General features: G+C 36.8%; 1 protein-coding gene across 1 annotated transcript in view; it reads right to left on the bottom strand.

Moving 5' to 3' along the window:
* Positions 1–13,619: 13,619 nt before the first annotated feature.
* Positions 13,620–25,218, bottom strand: part of BOLL (boule homolog, RNA binding protein) — a 34,083-nt gene continuing 22,484 nt past the window's right edge. The window contains exons 8-12 of the mRNA XM_032233293.1: positions 24,413–24,484; positions 23,755–23,802; positions 21,797–21,925; positions 17,645–17,743; positions 13,620–13,778 (exon numbers count right to left, since the gene is read on the bottom strand). Coding sequence (XP_032089184.1) covers positions 13,620–13,778; positions 17,645–17,743; positions 21,797–21,925; positions 23,755–23,802; positions 24,413–24,484 — 507 coding nt within the window. The remainder of the gene's footprint in view (positions 13,779–17,644; positions 17,744–21,796; positions 21,926–23,754; positions 23,803–24,412; positions 24,485–25,218) is intronic.

Raw genomic sequence — 25,218 nt, 5'->3', positions numbered from 1 at the left:
TAAAAGGAAATTGCTTCTGGCATCTCAAAGGGGAGGAAAATAAATGAAAAGCAGTTCAACTCTATTTTAAATGTGAGCGTTAGTTGCTTACTTCCTTTTCTTAGGGCAGCTGGAAAACTACACATCATGCAAGTAAAGCGAAAAGATTTAACTAGAGTGGTGAAATCATAGTGTTTGGAATGATTAAATTGCCTTCTTGAAAACAATCAGTGGAGCAATCATCAGGGTAATCCAATTTCATTTTTAAAAATGGGTCTTGGGAAAGTTCCCTTCTAATTACTATCTTCTGGAACACTTTGTAAAAACAATCTTTCAAAATTGATCTGATTTTCCTAAAATAGTAGCTGAAGCATTGGGTTTCTAACTATTATACTTTTACTTGTGTTCATTTTTAAATAGATGCAGTAATCAAGTTAAGCCAGAGTGTGATAAAATATTTTTGTCACCTCAGAAGATGGTAGCTGGACTGTCCTATAAAAGACCACAACCATGAAAAACAGAAAATCTGTTGTTCATCATACAGGTCTTTTTTGAAAAATATTAACATGATTCACACTATTCTGTTTTCCCCCCTTTGGGCATCCCCTAGCGAGATGTTTTAGAACACTGCACTTTCAAATTCAGAAAAACTTTCTCCCCAAGAAAATAAAAATCTTTATTACAAATGAGGCTTTGCATCAATTCCATGTGCTGGAATTCAGCAAATTCTCAGTAGCATTATTGATGATTCTTATTAGATAATGTGATAACTGAATTCACTTTTATAATGATTATACAACATTTTTTACTTCCTGAATATGACAGAATTTGAGTTTTACAGGAATATTTTATCTCAGAGCAACCTTGTACTTAATCAAAATAAATAATCATTTATTTCCAAAACTGTTTAGCCTAGAACAGATTTATATGTTATACAATGTTCATATATTTTATTATAATCCATAATTTAGAAACTAACAGAAGAAAAAAGGAAAGTTTTTTCATATTAATAATACTATCAAAAACATTTGCCTATCCCAGGTCTTTGGGAGGGGCTTGATAGGTGGATAAAAATGCCAAATCCAATCTAAACGTATGGTTGACTGTGCTATGAACTATAATAAGCTGAAGAAAGAGTGGGCCATGTAGCTTAATTGCCACAAAAAGGTTGCACAGACTGACTACAAGCAATGGCATGATAAAGTGGCAACAATGGTGTGCTGGAAAATCTGCAAGACATACCATTTGCCTGCAAGCAAGAACTGATAAGACCACAAAATATACAAAGTTAATAGAAAATGAACAATTCAAAGTGCTTTGGGACTTTAGAATTCATAAAGACAAGCACTTGATATAGATCAGCCCAGTCTTAACGATTGTTGATAAGACAAAAAAGTTTGGATTGTTGATAGCACAGTAGCTGGAGATAGCAGAAGAGAAGAGAACTGAAGAAAATCACAAAATATAAAGACCTGCAAATAGAATGACTGTGGCAAAAGAATGCAAAGATAGTCCCAATAGTTCCAATAGGGAAAGGTACATTCTCAAAACATCTGGAGCAGCAGTTGAACACCATTGGTGTTGACAAAATCATTATCAATCAATTGTAAAAAAAGGAGCTTTACTTGAAACAACTTACATCTTGCGATGATACCTTTAACATTATCTGTTCTGACTTTAGCGTCCTGATAGAGTAAAAAGCACACGCTTAGTCCTAAAAATCCTCTTTTTATTTCAAAGGCTGTGAATTATGTTCATTCACAACCCATAATGAGTCACAAATAGTTGTAAAGAGTCCTACAGTAGGCTGCCAAAGTCTTTCGGGTTAAGGCTGATAAGCACCCACATTTATCTTCTTTGAAACACTGCCAAAGACCTAATTGGCAATTAACTTGCAAGGCCACACAGAGCAGAGTTAAAACGGAGCTTCAGAATTTAAACCGACCAGCACGAATACAGTTGCTTCCTGCAAAGGCTCACGTGCCTTTGCTCCTCCTTTATGTCCTATAGGAGGGGTCAATCACCCCCAAGCCTTACTCCCTTTTGTCGTAACTGTCCTTGCCTTCTGGCAGCTCTTTGTATGGGTGCACTGGGAACAGGCTCCCCCTGTTCCTCTGCCTCGCTGATGTCCAACTCTGGAGGCAGCACATAACTGCCAGATGGCCCTGGCCTCTAATCTGCCTCCAACGCAGAGCCCTCATATGAGCCTTCCCCAGACTCCAGAACTGGCCCATGTTCCTCCCCAATCTCCTCACTGTCCGACTCTGCTGCCAGCTCCACAGGCTGCTAGTAGACTACAACACCATTAAACAACATCTGCCTATACCAGGAAAGGGCTGGAGAAGTAGATAAAAATGCCAAATCGAGTCTAAACATCTAGGTGACTGCAATGAACCATAAAAATAATACATATAATGCTTATTCTCCAACAGTGATCCAAAATTCTCATTCTGGATCTCATATCCAAGCAAACACTTTACTTCTGAGAATTTCATGCAAAGGACTATTTAGAAATTTAGACTGCATGTAAAAGTTTATATGAGTTTTCATTTTTCCCTTTGTTAAGTAAACTGACTTGAAAGTTAGTAACTTAAACACCATACACGAAATAATAGATATAAAAATATCTATTAACATGGAAAGGGGTTATGCTGAACACGGTATGCTTTTTTTTGCACATGCTCTATTTAGTTAAGAAGCCAAGTTTTCCCCATCTGAACAATAGGAGTAGGTGTTTATAATTTTGCTGAAAAATAAGCAAGGAAATTTAAAAACAAGGAAGTGAGCAGCAATGGTTTGCCTTTGAAGATGATTTTAGGGAGAAGTGGGGTTCATTTCTCCAGGTGGCAAGTTCTGTTTGTGACATCCTAGCAGAGTTTCTCTTGCTTAGTCAAGGAACCTTTCTCTCCTTTTTCATTCAGTTTCTTTTCTCCCTTCATCTTCTATTCCTTATGTATCACACTGTTATCCCATCGTCATCCTGTTCTTCACTGTTTTTTGCTCAAAGAAGGGAAGGTGTACATATAAGCATGATTGTGTGCACAAGTGCTTCTATATTTAAGATAAAATTGTTAATATAAGGAAATGAGTGATCAATTTATTTTAACCAGCAGTTATTTTTTACAATTAGCTATGTTCTCTTCCTGTGAATGGCCTGCACAAAGAAGAAATAAACTCTTCAATTTGCATGCACTACATTAGGATGAAACAAGCACACAAAATAATAGAAAAAGAAGATGATTGTCCTTTTGTGTGTCTTCAACATCACCGACTGACCACCTTGCTCCAATGAATGGCCTGCACAGAGAGACACAGAAAGGAAGATTTTAATTGCATGCACTACCACATTAAGGATGAAACCAGCACACAAAGCAATAAAACAGCTACTTACATAGGAAAGATGACTGTCCTAGCGGTCATACTCTGTTGCCTCTTCATCCTGTTAAATAATACTACCTGCAAAATAAATAAAACAATATTGGACTTGATTGTGGTTGTAAGCTGAGGACTATACTACAGGTAACATAAGGGACCTCTGAAAGAAGGTATAGAAAGATATAGTTTTTCATCTAAGAAGTTAGCTCAAGAATGAATGTAATAGGTAGATTCACAGAGCAATACAGATTTCTTTTTCTGAAATTTATTCCTCAGTTCAAAAAAACAGGAATATATGAGTTAGGTTCAGTACTTAGGACAGACCAAGTAGCTATTCAAGAGTTAGTGGTGTCATGGTTAGAAGCAATAGTAAAGCAAGATATGGATTTAAAACCAGTAATATTTTGTTGGGTATTTCAAAGGGAATACAATACATATTTAATTTTATACATGCTAACAGCTGCTGGAATTGTCTTTGCGCAACAGTGGAAAAACAAAGATATGAAAATGAATAAATATTAGAATGTGCAGGAATGAATAAATTGACAATTAAAATCAAGAAGGCTTCAAATACTTTTTCAAGTGGGATTTGTTTGATCAATTGCTAACTAACAGAAACAGCAATTAGAAATCTAAATGTATGAAAGAAAACACCAATTGTTCTGACCCCCCTCGTCCCACACCAACACACATTCTGAGCCAAAGATAAGTTACGGCCTAATGACCACCAGCTGAGTGCAATTACCTCCTGTACTTGCGCAATTGTTCCTGACACCTATTAGCTCTTCGATGCCGGGCATCCAGGAACAACTCACTGCTGACCTCAGGCTCACACTCCCTTGTCTCCTCCCCACTGGTCCAAGGCTCAGGCGCCTCCTGGTGGCCAACTAGCCTCTCTGCGCCCTGCTCGGAGTCGGAGCCTTGTCTGGCGTCCTCCACATCCTCCAGAGCCGACTCATAGGGCCCCTCGCTGTCGGAGTCTGGTGGTAGCTCCAATGGGTCCTGCTGGGCTACAACAACCAATTATGTAAGAAAAGGTCACTAAAATGTATAAGGAAATATTATTAGTACTTGATCATTATTAATGTGTAGATAACTGCGGGACATTACACACACACACACACACACACACACACACACACAAACTATGACAGCGCCAGGAAAACACCAAAAGAATAACAATTTCCCCCCAAAAGACTGCAAATGAAACCAGTTTTTTTCTCTAACCCTAAGGACAGGAAAGACAAAGCCACTGGAATAAAAACCATCAAGGCATTGTGGGAAATTATAAAGGACAGTGCTAGGAAGCTCACAGAACCAGCAACCACCTCGCAATTACCTAAACAACCAGGTATCACCCAGAAACACACAAAATCTGGCAAAGCTGCCTTGCACCAACCTGGCCTGCCCATAGAAAAACAGCCACTTTGAGGCACATAAACCATGCACCAACCTGCATGCTTAAAAGCAACATATTGCATCACAAATAAAACATTTGCAAAAAGCAATAACATTTCTTGTAATAAACATATTCTATAAGCAATAAATAAAAATTCCCTAAAATAATTTTAAAAAAAGATATTCTATAAATAATAAAAAATCCTTAAAAACCATTTAAAAACATACTCTATAAACCATAATTAAAAATACGATTCCCTCCCTAAAAGCCATTAAAAAAATTCTATAAACAATAAATAAAATAGCCTTTAAAAAACATTAAAAGCATAAAGAAAAAAACCTGAGTCACTTACCAGCAGGCAGTATCAGCAACTCTCCGATGCGATGGATGCAGGGAGCAGGCAGGAGACCAGGCAGCAGGTAAGTTGGCCTGGCAGGCTTAGCCAGCCATGCGAGGCTGGGGACTGGGTAGGGTGGTGGTGGCCAGAAAGGTCTCAGCCGAGTGCCAGGCAGTCCTACCATTTAGGTGAGCTCGTGGATCCACTGCAACGAAGGCTGCAAAGAATCCCCGGACTCGCCCAGAGTGCAGAGCCACAGCAGGCCGCTCTAGCTGCTTCCCGCCACCCCCACCCTTAGTTGTGGCCAGGCATCCTAGGCAAGTTCGGGGACCTGGCGAAGGCCTCACAAAGTCCCCGAACTTGCCGAGGATGCTGGCCGTGCCATGTAAGCTCCCGCCCCCATGCTTACTGGTGGCTATGCATCCTAGGCAAGTTTGGGGACCTCCCGAACTTGCCTAGGAGGCTGGCCGCGCCACGCAAGCTTCCACTGCCACCCCGGTGCTTTGCTGATGGCCAGGCCTCCTACGCAAGCTGCAACTAAGCGTGGGGGGCGGGACTTGCCTATGATGCCATAGGTGTCCCCGTGCTTTGCTGGTGGCCAGGCCTCACAGGCAAGTTCAGTGAAGTACCCAAACTTGCCTAGGAGGCTGGCTGCGCAAGCTCCCGCCACCACCTCCATGCTTTGCTGGCGGCCAGGCCTCCTAGGCAAGTCCCGTCCTCCTGTGCTTAGTTGCAGCTTACTTACCTGAGGGAGGCAGCAATAGCAGCAGGGAAGGCAAGCGAGGATGCGATCAGCTAGCGAGCGACGACGCGTTAGCCAAACAGGAAAAAGGTAAGTGAATGTCCGCGCCATGGTTTAAATAGGGCTCTTAGAGGTGAGCCAGCCAATTAGTAAGTGGCGGGCAAGGCAAGCTTGGTGCGGATGGGCGGGGGGAGCGAGCAAGGGGGGGCAGGTAGGAGGGAGCGTTCCAGTACTGCCCCACCAGATAAACGGGTTCTAAAAGGTACGGTAAATTTGATGAACCCCTTCTGGCGTTCAACTTCTGGCAAAAGCACCAAAAACTGGTTCAAGGACAGTGGGATTACTGTGCTTGATTGGCCTCTCCATTCTTCCACCATACTCTGGTTCCTTGATTTCCAAATGAGATGTAAAAGTTGCTCTCATCAGAAGAGGACTTTGGACCACTGTGTTTCATTAAGACCAGGTTCAACGCAGCAGTCTACCAGGAGATTTTAGAGCACTTCATGCTTCCTTCCGCAGACAAGCTTTATGGGCATGCTGACTTGATTGATTGATTGATTGATTTATTACATTTATATGCCGCCCTTTTCCCCAAAGGGGACTCAGGGCGGCTCACAATTCAATCAGGGAAGGGGGTACAGACAGGGGGATAAAAAGACGAGACATAACAATACAAAATTTAAAAACACACAACCATACCATTCGAGAAGGGGGGCAAAAACTCTTTAGCCCCAGGCCTGTCGGAACAGCCAGGTTTTAAGGGCTTTGCGGAAGGCCTGGAGGGTGGTGAGGGTTCGAATCTCCACGGGGAGCTCGTTCCAGAGGGTTGGAGCAGCCACAGAGAAGGCTCTCCTCCGGGTAGTCGCCAGTCGGCATTGGCCGGCGGATGGAATTCGGAGGAGGCCTAATCTGTGGGATCTGATCGGTCTATTGGAGGTAATTGGCAGCAGGTGGTCTCTCAAGTACCCAGGTCCAATACCATGAAGGGCTTTATAAGTGACGACTAGCGCCTTGAAGCATATCCGAAGACCAATAGGCAGCCAGTGCAGCTCGTGGAGGATAGGTGCTACGTGGGTGAACCGAGGTGCACCCACAATCGCTCGCGCGGCTGCATTCTGGACAAGCTGAAGTCTCTGAATGCTCTTCAAGGGCTGCCCCATGTAGAGCACGTTGCAGTAGTCCAGTCTAGAGGTCACAAGGGCACGAGTGACTGTTGTGAGGGCCTCCCGGTTCAGGTAGGGACGCAACTGGTGCACCAGGCGAACCTGGGCAAATGCCCCCCTGGTCACAGCCGACAAGTGGTGTTCGAAAGTCAGCTGTGGGTCCAGGAGGACTCCCAAATTGCGAACCCTGTCTGAGGGGCATAGTTTGACCCCCCAGCCTGAGAGATGGAAAACTTGGCCAATGACTTCATTTTCCAGCTGCCCACACTGCCAAAAGCACCAAAACCTGGTTCAATGACTATGGAATTACTGTGCTTGATTGGCCAGCAAACTCGCCTGACCAGAACCCCATAGAGAATCTATGGGGCACTGCCAAGAGAAAGATGAGACATGAGACCAAACAATGCAGAAGAGCTGAAAGCTGCTATTGAAGCATCCTGGTCTTCCATAACACATCACCAGTGCCACAGGCTGATAGCTTCCATGCCACGCCACATTGAGGCAGTTATTGCTGCAAAAGGGGCCCAAACCAAGTACTGAGTACATATGCATGCTTATACTTTTCAGAGGTACGATATTGTTCTATGTACAATCCTTGTTTTATTGATTGCATGTAATATTCTAATTTTCTGAGATGATGGATTTGAGGTTTTCATGAGCTGTATGCCATATCATCACAGTTATGACACGTCATGGCTTGAACTATCTTGCTTTGCATGCAATGAGTCTTATCTCATATATTAGTTTCACCTTTTAAGTTGCATTACTGAAATAAATGAACTTTTGCACGATATTCTAATTTTTCGAGTTTCATCTGTAATAGAAATGCTCTTCTTTCACTAGAGGGTGATGGCAAAGTAGCTGGCTTGTCCTATACATTTCTTGATGATTCCTTCAATAAGACAGGAAGGAAAGGGATGAAGACTGGTGAAACATTTTGTACTAAATGATGGACCAGGTCCTCAGGTTGCTGAATCTGTTAGTAAACCATTAAAGGAAGACTCAAAAATTTCCTGAGAAAGTCAAGGTAACCCCAACTTTTGTTTGGCGAAAGCAGCTTAGAAAAACTTTTGATTGATTTTCAGGATTGTTAATTCTATTCTACAGCAATACATACATTCCTAACATGCCTGCTCTGCCCGTTTCCTAATCTTGCTTACCTCAAAGAACTGACACCAGCTTTGTGGTGATGGGCCTGTAGTTCATTAAGCAATGAATGGAGTGATCTCTGCTAAATGGACAAGATCAAGAGGTCTCTGCAGATACTGAAGGCTTGAATGAGAAGTGAACCATCTTCAAGGAAAAATGAAGAAAGCCTTTTGAAAATAATAGCAATGGCACTTAGACTTTACAGCCTTCTCTAGGCAGTTTACAGAGTCAGCGTATTGCCCCCAACAATCTGGGTCCTCATTTTATTGACCTTGGAAGGATGCGTCAACCTTGAGCCGTTAAGAATCAAATTGCTGAACTGCTGGCAGACGGCAGTCAACAGTTAGCTGGCAATACTGCATTCTAACCACTGTGCTACCACGGCTGCTTTAGGAAAAAGCAACTTTGGGACCACTGATCTTTAGGCAAAAGAGCCTTGCCATCCTAGAACTCCAAAGTAAAATCTTGAATAAATGTTTAAAAAATAAACCCTGAAGACAGAATAGCAATGTTACCAAAAGCTGTCCAGAGTCTCCCGATTTCAAGTCAGGTGAAGAGTAGTTGACAAAAATTAGACACATAGATTGGAATCTATAGAATTAACTTCAGAACTGAGAAGGCTGATATGGTGAGGAACTCATGGCTGCTCCCCCTCTTTTTTTTCCTTGTTGGAATCAGGTAAGGCTGTCTAGTTGGAATGTTTTGAGCCCTTATTGGAATGTTTTGAGCCCTTATTGGGCAATATATCCTGTGCCAATTAAATTTAAGATTTAAGGATTTCATCAAACTCCTAAAGAGATGAACCCATACAGATTTTAGGGCATAGTGAAAACTATGGAGTAAGACAATGACTACAATAGCTTTAATATCAAGAGTTTTTTCCCAGAAAATTGCTCACAAATTGCAGTAAGTCTGTCTTAATAAATGACTGGCAGTCCTCAAGACTCTATTGACTGACCTTCTCCAAAATAAAAAGACTTGTGGGGGCCTGTCTTGTAAGCGAAGTTTGCTCCTGCAATCCTGATACTTGTGAAATTTGACCTTTAAGGCAATACGGTTGAAGGCTGGATAGATTATGGAGGAAGACAATGGTTTCTTGAGTAATGATTCTCAAACAATGTTTTCATTTGTTTGATGTCAAGCTAAGGCAATTTTAAAAAAAAATGAAATTAAAAAAGACAAGGCAGTATTTAAAGGAAATCAGAGCTAAGGTAAATATTAATGCTGCTGTAGTTGAAAACAGACTGAAGGGATTTGATATAAGCTATACTTAATCATGTCGTATACATAGAGAGTATGATGTAGCCAAATATTTCAAAGCTCTACATTGCTCTTGATGGAACTTGAGACAAAGAATTTCACAAATTCAGATTGTGAAATACAGAGACCATAATGAAGAATATCTAGGAAAGGTATAATGGCTATACAGGTAGTGCTCAACTTACAACCACAGTTGAGCCCAAAATTTATGCTGCTGTGTGAGAAGTTTGTTAAGTGAATTTTGCCTCATTTTACAACTTTTCTCACATTTGTTAAGTGAATTACTGCAGTTCTTAAATTAGTAACACAGTTGTTAAGTGAATGTTTTCCCTATTGACTGCTCACCAGGTGGTCACAAAACAGGATCGCATCACTTTGGGTCACTGCAACCATCACAAATGTGAGTCACTTGTCACATCCAAATATAAATCGCATGACCATGGGGATGCTGCAACGTTATTAAGTGTGAAAAATGGTCATAAGTCAAGTTTTTTCAATGCTGCTGTAACTTCAAATGATCATTAAATTAACTGTTGTAGATTGAAGACTACCTGTATCTGTTTTGCTGCTCGATACTTCTGGAAGGGCAAGTTAAAAATCAAATTATTCCAAGATTTATTGCTGCCAGCTGGATTCTGCTTTTTCATTCAAAAAAAGAAAAAAACCCTGTAGCTGGCTTTTGTTTTATTTTATGCAAATGCTTTTTCCTTAAAAAAAAAAAAGAACCACCAATAGTAAATACAGAATGCTTTATTGAGATAAACCTTTATTACAAAACCACTTTAATTAAAAGATGCAATGTACAGGAACTGATTTTAGTGTGCATTTATTATACAGCACATTCATGAAACAATCCAGTCCTGCACAGATTTAGTGTGCCTGTACAAAGACCTTTTACAGTATTTATTAACAGAACTGCTTACTCTGTGTGTGTACAAAAAAAAAAAAGAAAGCTTTAATAGGTCTTTAATAAATGAACCTGCTTAGCTCCCATTGTTGCTATAATATGTAATGCTGAGGACTATGTTTATTTGGAAAGACAAAAAAGAATACTGTAATCTTCTGTGCATCACCTTTGTGTCTGAAATTGACTAATGGCTACAGAAAACGTTCAGCTAGTAGGCTTACAAAACTTTCAATGCTGACAAAACATTTTTTCTGTGCATCCATAGTATTTTCTTTAAGGCTGTAGTAATTATAGCAACTGCATAGATTGTAGTGCAATGAAGACATTTTTTATCAATTTAGGCATAATATTATTTCTATGGCTAGGCAAGCATTTTTTAAAAAAAAATATTGGTTATGATTTACATTTTTATGAAAGGCTTTTTATGATGATATATACATGCCTGGGAAAATATCCCTATATTATAAAATACAATCCTAAAGCCCACTTGTAACTGCCAAATTAAAGGTATTTTTAGAATAATGTTGTATCAACCATTTGAAGAGCACCTTCTTGTATTGAAGCTCAAAAGAAAGTACTTTTTCAAGTTTCTTATATAAAATAATACTGTTTAAAAATACTTTCACAATAATAAAGAATTGGCATATATAAAAATAAATTTCCACAGTAGAAATATACATATTTTACTGAAACAGCTTGTCACTTCTGGGTTTTTTAAAGTTGCCACACTACCAAAATTATTCTAAACCCCTGAAATTACTATTTATTTTACTTAACACTTAGAACCATGTGTTACTATAAACTTGTATTGTAAAACTACGCTAAGATATAGGTAATATAGGTAATATATATATATATATTGCAAAGCCATGTGTTCTGTTATTTAAGACTAAGGTTTAGTTAGAATGTATTTGTTGAGTACTTTATTAAATGGATTTTTGGGGATATTGAAAGCATAAAGAAAAATTGAAGTGGTAGGGCAAATGATTTATTATTAAACTGAACATTTTTCTGGTTCATAAGGTAACATTTGGTGTTCATTTTTTTTTTCAAATTTCAAAACAGGCCATTTTTCCAGTAACAGGAAGTTTCTGTTTATTCAACATTATAGCACTCTTTTTCTCAAAATATGGAGTTTTAATCATATTGACATATTATTTAAATAAACTATCTCTAAATCCATGGCTAGTATGATTCCACTTTGTATTCTTAAATAAACATTTGAACAAAAATGTAAGTTCCATGTATTAAAATATTATAAATCTAGCCTTTCAAGTAGCATATAGTTGTCTGAATATTAAACATACTCAGGAACTACTGCTTTTTATGGAGAAACATAATAAGAAATAGAACAGTAATAGTTTTGCCCAGGTAGTATTCCAAGCTCTGTGATGTGTGAAGTCTATGAAAAACATTCATATATTTTGACAAGAATTGTGATAATCCGTTATAGAACCAAATTAAAGAAGGCAGTTTTAATACTTTTGGACATAATACATTTAAAACATTTGGGACCTGCTTCTTAATTATTTCTGTTATTATATTTAATGGCATGAAATAAACTTTTGACCAAATATGAAACAAACTTGATGTTTTTACTGTTCTTTTATGTAGAATTAATTCACGTGGGAAATATGTATTATTTTACCTGATAGGCATATCAATAACTGTAACACAATATTTGGAATATAGAATTTCAAGTCTATTGTTTTCCAAGTGCTTCCTTGGATATTCTGAAATATTTTCAGGAAATTAACATTTTTTTATAATCTACAAGGAAAAAAATGGGAACCCAAGCAAAGGATTTAAAATTAACCCTGACTACTTGGATGTTTCATGATAGTAATAAGACCATAATAACAGAACACATGGCCTTTTCATGTCTATTTCTATATTGCTTACGAGAATATTTACAACTGAGCAAATCCTTTCATATATATAAAGCCATTTTAAGAGATGTCAACACCTTTATATATATTTTAAAACCTCTGCAAGTATCAAAACACAAACATTAGTATGGTATTTTCAACAATTCAAAATACTTATATTTGTCATAAAACTACTAGGTCTGTTATCATAAACATTTATACAAAAGGTATAAAATATTTCTCCGGTTGATCTTTTGTCCTGAAGATGCACACCTGTTTATTACTTACAAGAAGTAATTAGTTCTTAGTTACTAGAAAAGCAAGTGTTAGGAGTCTGAATATATACTTAAAAAACTTCAACTATATATTGCATATAGGCATCCAATATAATGTTAAACAGAAAAGGAATTTAAAAATAAATTACTTAAATATTGCTGGCATAACTACCATTGCTTTAAAACAATCCCTTAAAAAGTATTAATAAATAAAACCTTCCAACCAGAAAAATAGTTTTAAAGCTGACTAAACAAATTAAAATATGAAAAATATTTCAGTTAAAATTGGAAAATAATGGAAAAAATTTGACTGTTAATTACAAGAATGGGCTTCCACAGTAATTAAGTGTTTATTTATTCTGATATATTGTTTGAGAGATTGTAATAAAAACTTTTCTGATCAGTGTAGTGTTGTGTGATATAGTGTAGAGGAATATACTAGACATGATATAGGCAGATATCTTATTTGATTCTGCACTTAAACCGGGGAAATGCTATATCTAAGTGTATGCAGTATTATTTATGCCTGTTGTAATCTCAACATTAAACAAAATACATGTATATGTAAAGTTTAGAATTTTAAGAAAATTATCAGCCACAAAAAACAGAATGTTATGTATATATAAGCTGGCAGTCCTATAGTTTTTAAAAAGGGACTTTGAAAATCTTAAATTATCTTCCAACTTACTGAAATTAACTTCAAGATGTAAAAAAGATTTTTTTAAAAATATATAAAATAAATTGAACTGAAATGGAAAGATTGGAGAAAATGATGTAATTTTGGTATTAACTAGATTTCAGTGAAACTAACAAAAATGTTTTTTGTTGTTTTATTACGTCACCCTTGCAATTTATCAGATGAAGATAAATGCTAGGCTTACCTTACAACATAAAGATGCTGGTTTTAAAATGTATTGTTTAAAACAAGCAATATATGCACAGTGTGCATATTACAAATTGGTTTGTGTCACAATAGTAATATACCAATTGATAACAGTAACCATGATTTTTATCCTGCAGTTTATGTTTACTAACTTTATGTTCATAAGAGCAAGGGTTTTTTAAATACCCTTACACAAGAGAAGAATTTTGCATTCAGCAAATATAAGATGCTATAAAATTACATACCTTTAAGAGTTAACATATTTGGTAGATACCTAACATTTTATTTAACAGAGTCTGTAGAGGAAGAAGTATTGAGCATACTGTCATCTGATCTGTAATCTTTTCTAGGGTGAAAATGAGGAGTTCGTGCATATCGAGGTTTCAAACTCATAGATGAAGGATGAGAAAAATTTCTTCTCACTGAATGTATCCTGGATTCCTAAAAATAATAACAAAACAAAACTCACATTCACAAAAACCACACCGCTTTATTCTGTAATAGTTTAAATAAAAGCATGAAATTCTGCTAAATCTGTTCAATTAAAAAAAAGGAAGTTTCCAAAAGGAAAATGAACATATAGAAATACAGCCTGAAAAGACAGACAATAATTTACAACATGTTGTAAACAATCCCATTAACTAAATTCATTTCTTTACCTTGATAAACTACTAACAAAAATAAATTGAATGCTGGTATCTTTAGTTATAATTTGTCAAACTGAACCTCAACATAATTAACATATATAATTTTCAAAGTAAGCAAGCTAATGAACAGCAATGAGCAGAAATATGCAGATAAAATACTTTTAGCAATCACAAAACCACATAACTCCATAAAGTATGTAATGAAATTAATCAAAGATTTGGGTTGCTTTCCCAGATACTAAACCAATGAAGGAAACCTCAAAGATAACAGCAAAGCACTGATTTCTGAGGAAAAAAACTTCATAAAAAAGAATCTAACTATGAGATAACATAAACTCCAATGACACATTTAGCACTATACTTGACACTATATAATAAAATCTTATTTCAAAACAATTTCAATAAACTATGGCAAAAATAAAACAAAATTATATTTAAGTGAAAAATCTTTAAAAATTTTCTGGCTAGGACTTACGGCATTAATAAAAATGAACATACTAGCCACTCTAAATTTCTTACTTCAAACTGCACCTTGATTTCTGGATAAATAAATGCAGGATTGATAAAGGTCAATTAATTCTTTTATACGGAATGGGAGAAAAAAAAGCAATAGTAAAATTCAAAATTTTGCAAGAAACAAAAAACAGCACAAAAACTGTTCTCAATCTTAGTTATCTATTAAAAAGTTGGACTTACTTAAAATCACAGATAAATCTAATGATTTCGCAACTAGCACCATCATTAAATGCTTTTTATTTCAAAGATAATTATAGTAAGAAAGATCTAATTACATATGCAAACATGAGACATCAAACTGGACTCAAAAGGAACTCAAGGCATGACAAGAAATGCTTATTGAAGGAAGAAATCTATTATGGTTAATATATTTGCGAATAACTTGAAAAATAAAGAGATCCTAAAAGAAAAAAAGATGTACTAGAGAAAGAGAACAGAAGTTGAATTAAACAATTTATTAGCAAGTATTACGGATTGCTACCTTTAAGTAATAGAGAGATAGGCTTTGGATTCTACCTGAGTGACCTGTTCCATTTTCACAAAGAACACTTGGGAAAAGGTGGGTTACATCTTCAAAGCCTGAAAAGTACCGTGTTTTCCCGAAAATACAACCTGTCCTGAAACTAAAGCCCTGTCACATTTTTCGTGTGGGCAAAAATATAAGCCTACTCCCAAAAATAAACCCCCTGGACAAACCCCCACCTCCGGCCAGGCAGAGCACCGCTCACCGACATAGCTGTATCCTGAAGGCACCAAGCCGCAGGAGCCGGTGGGGGGGGGGGGGGAGAAAGGCACTCACATTGCTTGCTGCCTTCGGGATACCGCTAGGTTGGGGAGTGGAGTTCTGCCTGGCCGGAGGGGGGAATTGTCCAGCTCTCCCTGAAGCAGCTGCTGCCACTGCACTCTGGGCATAACGGCTTCTCTGGTTCCAAACTCCCTGCCAAGTCTTCCAGCAGCGACCGCTCTAGGAGTGCATTCTATGGTTGTGGGCTGGCTGCTGGAAGACTCTGTAAGAGTCTTCTGGACAGAGAGTCTTCCAACAGCCAGCCCACAACCATAGAGCACACTCCTAGAGTGGCCGCTGCTGGAAGACTCGGCAGCAGAGTTTGGGAGTTTGGAACCGGAACTGGAAGACATTATGCTCAGAGCGCGGCAGTGCCTGCTGCAGGGAGAGTTGGGCCTGGACATGTTGAGGATAGGAGGCATGCCTGCTGGGGGTGGAACAGCAACCCCCTTCTCCAGCCTGGCAGAGCTCCATGCACTGACCTAGGGGGTATCCCTAATATGCTAAACTGCGGGAGCTGGGGAGTGGGCAGAGCACCACATGGCTTGGTGCCTTAGGGATACCCCCTGGGTCAGTGAATGGCGCTCTGCCCAGCTGGAGAGGGAGTTTGCCGGGCGGTTGCTCGTGAGCTTGGTCACCTCATGGCTGCTTCGCCCCTGAGGCTGTGCCCGGCTCTTCGGGAGCCAGTTCACAAGGGAGCAGCTGCCCAGCAACCCCAAAACAATAAGCCCTCCCCTATAATAAGCCCAAGTCCATATTTTGTAAGTAAAAAGAAAATAAGACCCTGTCGTATTTTGGGGGAAACACAGTAAACATTTGGCATATATCTTGCCAGTCTCATCAGGAAGGCATTAAACTAAAAAAAAAAAGGGGTGACAAAGGCCCAGAACATATACTCAGCCAAGAACTGGGGTCAATAAAGTAGAATGCAAAGGGAGAAGCAAAAGGACAAGACTGGGACTCTGAATTTCACAGAAAACTAAAACAGTAGGTGGTGCCACTCAAAACCTCAGTTTTCTACATCAATGCCCAGAAGATATAGAATTAAAGAGATTGCTAAGGAGAAATATGATGTGACACTATATATGTGAAATTTGATGTAATAATACTTGTAACTAGTGCATGCCAATGGAATGGTACAAGTTACCATATTTTTGGAGTATAAGATGCACCAAGGTTTTGAAGAGGCAAATTTTAAAAAAGTAGATAGGTAGGTAGAGGGATAGAGAGGAAGAGAAATACAGTAGGTAGGTAGGGAGAGAGAGAGAGAGAAAGGGTAGGTAGGTAGGTAGATGTTTCCAGATGTATTTATCCATGTGCTGGAGAAGGAAATCGCTGACAATCTGCAGCACTTGATCAACGTAATTCTCATCAATCAGTTAAAGAGCTTTCCAAAAGGGGAAAAAAGATTTTGCACTCTGCAAACCTCCCAAAAACAGACTGTTTTTTGCGAAAATGGGTCCGTTTAAAAAAAAAGGCATGAATAGTTGGGTGGGGGGCCGCAAAACTGAGCAAAAAAAGGCCCGTTTTTTTGCAAAAACGAGCCTAGTTTTTTTTTCAAAAAAATTGCATGCATAGCCTTATGGAGGCTTATAGAGTGCTGCTGGGGACTGGGGGGCAAAAAATGGCCCGTTTCTTACTCATTTCTGCCCTCCCCAGCCCCCAGCACCTCTCTGAAAGCCTCCATAAGGCTATGCATGGCCATTTTGATGAAGGGGCGGGGCTTTGGGAGGCAAAAAAATGCTGTATTCAGTGTATAAGACGCACCCAGATGTTCAGCCTTTTTGAGGAAAAAAGGGATATCTTATACTCCGAAAAATACGGTATTTTAAAGGATCAGAATCAATAGAGTGCTGTCTTGCATGTAAAGTATACTTGCACAGAAACTCAAGAATCAGTAGAATTTTTAGTGGATTCCCTATAGCAATCGGTATTCTCTGAAAACTTGCTTTGAATTGCAGAAACAAAAGAGAAAAGAAATTAAAATATATTGCTAGGTTCTTGAAAAGAGGTTAAGGTTCAAAAATGTCATTATGTTGTTACACTATATTCCCAAAACTTGGAATTTCTAAATTATATGGAAAATATTTGGACAGATATGCCTGGAGGGTACAAAGCAGATGATAATAGATTTCGGAAAAATGATTATCTTTTACTAGAAGGAAACCTCTGAGGACTCAAAACATGCCTAAATAGCAAGAGCTTTCCATTTATTAAATCTGGATCCAAATCCAACTTTTTTTTTTGTTTGGAGAAGAAAGTATTATGCTCCTCCCCTTTTTTTGCAATAATATTTTCAACTTGAGTTTTTCCTGATTTCTAAAACACGTCAACTGGTACAAAAAAATTAGAAGCCTTACTTTAATAGTCTCCGATTGCATCACAGGGGCTGGCATGGCTATGGCACTTGGAGCATAAACTTGGTGATATGCTGCTTGAACTCCATGATCAGTATATGGCTGGTAGGCAAACAAATATTTCAACTTCTTTTTAGAATTAAATATATCTTCAGTATATGAACAACAATCAAAATTGGATTTTCAGTTTAAACCCTTTTTCACATTCTACTAAGCTAGAAGTCAACTAGTCAACTTCACTGATTCTAGTCTTAACATTCTGCCCTCCAAATTTACATTCTTTTTAATTTTATCATCATGCAACTTGGGTTAGTCTTTTGGACTGGAAAGCAGATTTGGAATTCTATGAAAATATTCTTTGCGTTTCAATAAATTGATTACATGTGGGACAGGGAAGCTTGCCTATGTGATGAGAGCTGCATTGTCACTTTTTATTAGAACGTAAAAATTTTCTGCATTCTATCCAGCAGCTCTGGTTTATCTCTACCATTTTTTTAAGGGAAGAAAATACTTGAAAAACTCTGGTGTAATCACCCAGCAGCTTTATTTTCTACAAAAGCCTGTATATTTATATAAACAACACCTAGAAGCATTCTTGTTAAAAAAAAAAAAAGGAAGGTTGAGGCGTAAACAAATGACTGCAAATCTCTCTGCAGTCAGTCAATTGTTCTCTTGACTTCATCTTTAAGTTCTTCATGTTCCCGCATTTGGTATTTTAACCATTTTTCTTTGTCCATTGTTTCTTAAAATGTTTCTTGTGCTGAGACCAATACATACAAGATGGGCTTTTATTTATTCCAAATGCTTAAAATGACACTTCTCACATAATGATTTAAAATCTACATTAATTTTTAGTTTGTTGTGCCACCTGAATCTCAGGTTATATATTTCTTTTTGTAACATTTTCTTACTTCTCAGCAATACCCACTCTTTCAGCCAAATCAAATCACTCCCTCAAAATACAGTTTGAAATCAGCAATCCTTCTCCCCCCATCTTTTATACATTATATGTTATACATTACATATATATGTATGTATATGTTTATGTACAGGGCGGGGCATAACCTTTTCCTAGGGGGTCACAGCAACACTTGTAATAACAACACAAATAATTCATACACCATTCGAAAGCCCATCAAAAACTGAGTTTATTGACACGATTTAATAGTCAGTATGACCACCATTAGCCCTTCGAACAGCATTCAAACGAGGTGGATAAGAACACAACAAATCTTCAAACAGTTCCGTTCGATTTTCCAGATTTTTCAACACAGTTTCCAAATTCATTCTCAAAGTTTCAACCGAATATCGATTTTGACCTTGCTCCTGAATCATCAGAGCTTCCACTTCATCCTTAATTATGGCCCCAATGTTCTCTGCCGGATTGAGATCTGGCGAATTTCCCGGCCAGACGTCATTCGTTTTCCACGAATTTGAAGGATTTCTTGGGCCACTTTTCGGTTTCCTTTTCGTTGTTTGCGACTGCCAGTTGCAATGATGGCTTTGCTTTCTTGGGACAGTTGCAGAGGACGCCCTTCTCCAAATTTTGTGAAACATTCTTGGGCTGTTTTGTTCCAATTATCAGTAACCCAATCCGGATGACGTTTCAATTTGTTTGCAATCCATTTTCGATTGATAAACGTCGCTCCAGCATCGCGAGCCTCTCGAAAGGCAATGCATTTTATTCTGTCAATGATCCTTTGTTCTTCCGAATCGAATTTTCCAGCCATTCTTAAAGCAAATTTAACATTTAATAGCTCATTCAATTCAGTTTTTTATGGGCTTTAAAATGAGGTGTCGCGGAAGTTGTAAACTGCTGTCGATCTTGCTGTGACCCCCTAGGAAAAGGTTATGCCCCGCCCTGTATGTATGTGTGTGTGTGTATATGTATGTATGTATGTATGTATGTATGTATGTATGTATGTATGTATTGTGTCACAACCCCTGGTATGCCTATATATATATGTGTGTGTGTGTGTGTGTGTGTGTTTTATTTGTGCTTCCTCCCATAATTGGGGCTTACCAGGGGTTGTGACACTCTCTCTATATATATATATATACATACATACATACATACATACATACATACATACATACATTTAGTCACAACCCCTGGTATGCCCCAATTATGGGAGGAAGCTAACTGCTTCCATTATCTGTCAATCGGCTCATCACAAGAGTCCATCATGACAGAAACCCAATATTTTTACTGTTGCCTTTTGTACATTTGTGTTGTATTTTCGCTGATAAATAAATAAAGGGAGACTAGTATAGATCTATTTCAAGCTATTTAGCTCTCATCAGCTAGCCATACCCTTACTGGTATTCGAACCTGTGCTATATTACATCTTAGGCAGACGTCTTAGCCATTAAGCCACAGGCTCTCTTCCTTATCAGCTGAAGCCATGGAGGAAGATAGATATATATATATATATATATATATATATATATATATATATATGTATGTATGTATGTATGTATGTATGTATGTATGTATGTATGTATGTATGTATGTATACACACACACATATATATATATACACACATACATACACGCACACACACATCTTTAACTTTTAGCATTATTTGCTATGTTTACGGGTATATACAGTTTTTCACTTTACTATATTTTCTAGGTACTTTTTATGTATTAATTTTTTGTCTAATTTCTAGCGAACTGTACCACCTATTTCAGATCTTATAGTATTCTGTTTCCTCTCTATCTTTTAATTCCATGGTTAATTTATTCATTTCTGCACAGTTGAGCACTTTTGTAAAAATTATCATTGCATTTGAAGGAATGTTTTCTTGTTTCCAATTCTGAGCAAAAGTAATTTTGGCTGTGGTTATTATATGGAATATGATATATTGAATTTCTTTGCTTAGGTTTCTCTTTATAATCCCCAGTAGAAACAGTTCTGGTTTCATCTCTACTTTTTGTTCCCTAATTTCTTCTAACCATTTTTTTATTTTCATCCAATATTTATTAGTTTTTGGGCAGGTCCACCACATATGGTAGAATGTCCCTTGTTCATGATTGCATCTCCAACAGTTTGCCAACATATTAGGAAACATTTTGGCCAATCTTGCCGGGGGTAAATGCCAACGCTAAAACATTTTGTACATGTTTTCCTTATAAGCTGCTGACATCATCAGTATATAATTTTTCTCCCATAATTTTTCCCAGTGTTCCAATTCAATGTTGTATCCAAATTTTTTGCCCCAAATTATCAGTCTCTTTCATTGTTTCCTCTTCCATTTTAAATTTTAAGAAACAGTTGTATGCTTTAGTTATCATTTTTCTTCTGTCCCAAATGAACAGTATCTCATTGAGACAGACTCTGGATGATAATTTGTAGAGTCTGCACACCTATGTAATGATAATAGGCCTTCCAATAGCAAAAAGGAATATATGTATATAAGCTTTCAAAATGTGTTGAAATCTATAAAATAAAAGCTAGTTTATAGATTGTTGGGGATCTGGAGTAATAAAAATTAAATTAAGAAGTGGTAATACAAAAAACACAATGTCCTATACTGACAAAAGATAAATCAGTAGGCTTAATTCTAAAGAGCTCCCTCCAAATTCTTCAAGACAAAGAGACTGCAATCAATAAACTGAGGAGCAAATTCTGTGTGATTTGCCCATTTTCCCCTCCCCCAAACAAGGAACTAACAATACTTTAAACATATACTGCTTTTTTTACTTTACCTGGTATTGATGAATACTAGTTGTTCATTTTAAGAAAAGGCTACAGAAGAGCACAAATCCATAATAAAGCTAATCCTGCCCCCTGGTGGAAAACGCATTATCTAACTTGAAATAAGTATTTATATTTACAAGATACACAATCTTGAATTTAAAATGCACCTTTCTCCTGCCTCCCAAATCTTATTGTTCCAGGTTCATTTATCATCTGTTATTTTTGATAAACTTTATTTCTTAAAATATTCATCTACTTTTACTGGGGAAATTTATTCTCCTTTACAAAGTCAGCAATAGTGTAGTAGGCAAACTGAGTGTCCTTTAGGCAGGTTTCATTTGAAGCTGTGAGCATATTTTCTCCCTCAGCTCAAAGTTGAATTTTCTGTGGATAATTCTAAAAATCATAGATTGAACAGAGCAGATACAAATATTTTACTGAATATAAATACCTCTGGAACTGCAGCTTCCATTAGGGAAAGAGGAGGAGGGACACATCCACCATCTTGTGCAATTTCCAATGGTTGATAAGTAATTTCAGAAGGATGAAGGTAAAAGAATGAAGTAGGAGAAGCAGGTGACTAAAAGAAATAAGACAAAAACTGTGGATAATTAATATGTAAATCATATAATTCAACTACATTAGGAAATTAATGTAAACTTCATTATTACTTTGATTACATTTTATATATACATAAATAAAATGTCTCCACAAAATTGAAAAAGCCCTATTTTGAAATAATTGAAAAATCTATGCCAATAAAAGTAGATTTAGTCAAAAAGATTTACAATATATCTCAATATGGTTAAAACATTTTGGTTAGAATATTTTTTTCTCCTTGTTTGTTTTCCAGCTACTTCAACGTTTTTCTTTTTTTTTTCACCAGTCAACCTTGTTCTGACATGCAAAACATGACTATCCCATACAAAACTTTCATTTATAGCATGGGTTTCTCTGACTTATGCAGAAAATCAACAAAAAAGTTAGAAGATGAATCCCATTATTCATTCAGCAATTTCATATCATTATAACCCTGTTATGGAGTGCTGCTTTCTAGCACCAGTCTATGGCAACTGCTTTCTGAGCAACTCACAAACCAAGCAAGACACAGAAAGCTGATTTTCTTTCAAAGTCCTCCAGTATGCATATTTTATTATGCCTTAATTTTAAATAAGTATAGAGCCTTTCCCTACTACTGAATTGAAGTGCTATCTGTTCATAATTCAGCTGGCAGACAAGCTACACTAACATTATATTTGCTCTTTCCACTGCTGCTACCATTGTTGATGCCTCTATTTCGACTCACAGATTCCTCTCCAAGGTAATGCAGTATTCTGGACATTTTTCTTAAAACATCAGTATAATTTAAAGACTTTAAATCTATCACGCTTATCAGCTGAACAAAGTGAAGGCAATGACATGGAACGCAACAGAAAAATGATTTTACCAGGGCGTGCATGTATAGTGAATGGGAAAGGCACATAATTTGAGCTGTGAATTAAATCTATTAATAACAACTATGTGCCTTAAAAGTTATTTCAGAATGCTTGAAATTCCATAAAGACGGTGCTTTAGTAATTTGTAGTAATTGTTATAAAACCTTTTTTAAAATCCTATTGAGCTATTATTTAATAAAGATTGCATACTTTCTTTAAAAATGGTATATTTTGAAAAAATATGTGCATGCATAAATGTGTGCAACTAGCTCTTAGTTTGAATAGCTTACTTTAAAAGGTTCTATTTTTCAACTTTCTTCTCCATGCAAGTAGTCCATTTTCTATCTTCCAAAATATTATAAGCAATTAAAAAGCAATCCAAACTCTACGACATTTGATTAGTGTCAGCTAAAATGCACCAAACAATAATAGAGAATGCAATGTTTTTCCATACAAATAAAATGTCTTTCAATTATTTGGGGGAAGTTTTAAGGTCAAAATAGCTGGGTTCTAATCACAGAACACTATTTGACCTTGAAACATTCCTAAATTCAAATGGTTTGATTCAAAATATGATCCATATCCTTACATTCTATGTTACATTTGTTAATAACATTTTTTTTTAAAAAATCTTGAAATGATACAATCTTTCTCAATACAACATGTGAATTCATCTGTCAGAGATTCACTGAAAAGTGGGTGACTGAGGAACTTAGCACATTATCAACCTTAATTCTTATAATCAGTTGCCAGGAATAATCAGAAAACTATGTGGTGTTTTCAACATGATACATCAAAATCTTGTTTGTAACTATGATTTCAACGAACTATACTTAGTGATTACTCAATCATAAAAAGTACTAATAACTAATAATAAATACTACCGTATTTTTGTTCTTTTGTAAGAATTTCATATGAAGATTAAACAGAATAGCAAAATGTGGGAAGGAGATTGAAAAATATTTCAACTTACCTGGGGAATACTCCACTGCCATTGTCCAGGAAGACATTGTGCAGGAGCCTAGGATAGATAAAAACATTTTTTGTTAATACTCTTTCTAATCAAAATTCTAAAGCAATGTATACTATACATACAGGCAATCTTGACCATATGTTTAATGACCTGGAGATCATTAATGTAATGGAGATGCTGAAAAAACTGACTTACAACTGGTCATCACATAACCATTGCAGCATCCTGTCATGCGATCATGATTCGGACACTAGGTAACTGGCATATATCCAGGACCATATGATCACCATTTCTTAGCTGGCTTCTGACAAGCAAAGTTAATGAGGGAAGCTGGATTAATGATGTGATTTGCTTAATAACCATGGCAAAAATGGTCATAAAATCGGGTGCAACTCACTTAAGGACTGCCTTGCTTAGCAATGAAAGTTCCAGTCCCAATTATGGTCATAAGTCAAAAACTGATAATACAAACTTTAAATAAAATAAACATTGAAACCATTACAATTAATAAAAAAGCTAAAATACTATTAATCAATAACATACAAATGGAATACATTCATAATTTTTCAGTGTTTTTGTTACATAAACAAAAAGAAGTGTAATTAATGATTTCCCTTATTTACAATCATATTGAACAAATGCAATCTTTCATTGTTACCTGATAGTGATATGTTGGTTGTTGATAAATTGGTTGAGCTAACATCACAGGAGAACTAGAAATTGAGCGTGACTTTAAAAAGAAGAAAATAACATCAATTAGTATTTTGCAGAGATGGAAATTACCTGTAGGCACATGGTGAGTCAATGTCTTTCTAGCTTTGGCTGGTTAGCAAGACAGTTTTTGCAAGGGAAATAAATGCTAGATCCGAGCTGGCAAAATCTCTCTGGAACAAGGGAGAGATTTGTGGTGATCATTGATATGACTCTGTATAGCCACTCATGTGTAGATCATGAAATTGCAGTTTTTATGGTTGGCTTATGAGTAGACTGGCGGGGATTCAGGATTACATCAAGCTCACACTCATAAACCAGACTTTATGGATATCACATTTGACAGGATCTTATATCTTAAATCACTTGGTTTTTAAAAATTGTTTGTATATTAGAGAGTGTAAAACCTTCAGATCAGCAAGGTATTATTGTATTCATCAGCTGAGTTTTTATCCCTTTAAAAGATGGTGTAAATTTGACTTTAAAAGTTGTAAGGACACTAGATAGATTTTGGAAGATTAATAATTAAGGGGACAGAGGACTTAGAATTATAGTTTTGAATTATTTCGAATATATTTTCTGATGGGAAAATGTAGATTGCGTTGATTGTTTTTTAATGATAAGGAGACCTTGAAGGTTGGACTATAGAGCCAGAGGATAAAGAAAATGGAAATTGAAGGCTTTGGAATATCTCCACATAGGTTTTTTGACAAAATCGTTGAAATGTTTGATAAAATTGACAAAGCATAATAA

This window comes from Thamnophis elegans, chromosome 1 (genome assembly GCF_009769535.1).
Source record: "Thamnophis elegans isolate rThaEle1 chromosome 1, rThaEle1.pri, whole genome shotgun sequence".
NCBI lineage: Eukaryota > Metazoa > Chordata > Lepidosauria > Squamata > Colubridae > Thamnophis > Thamnophis elegans.
Note: the sequence above shows the minus strand (reverse complement) of the source record. Positions and strands in the feature narration are given on the sequence as shown.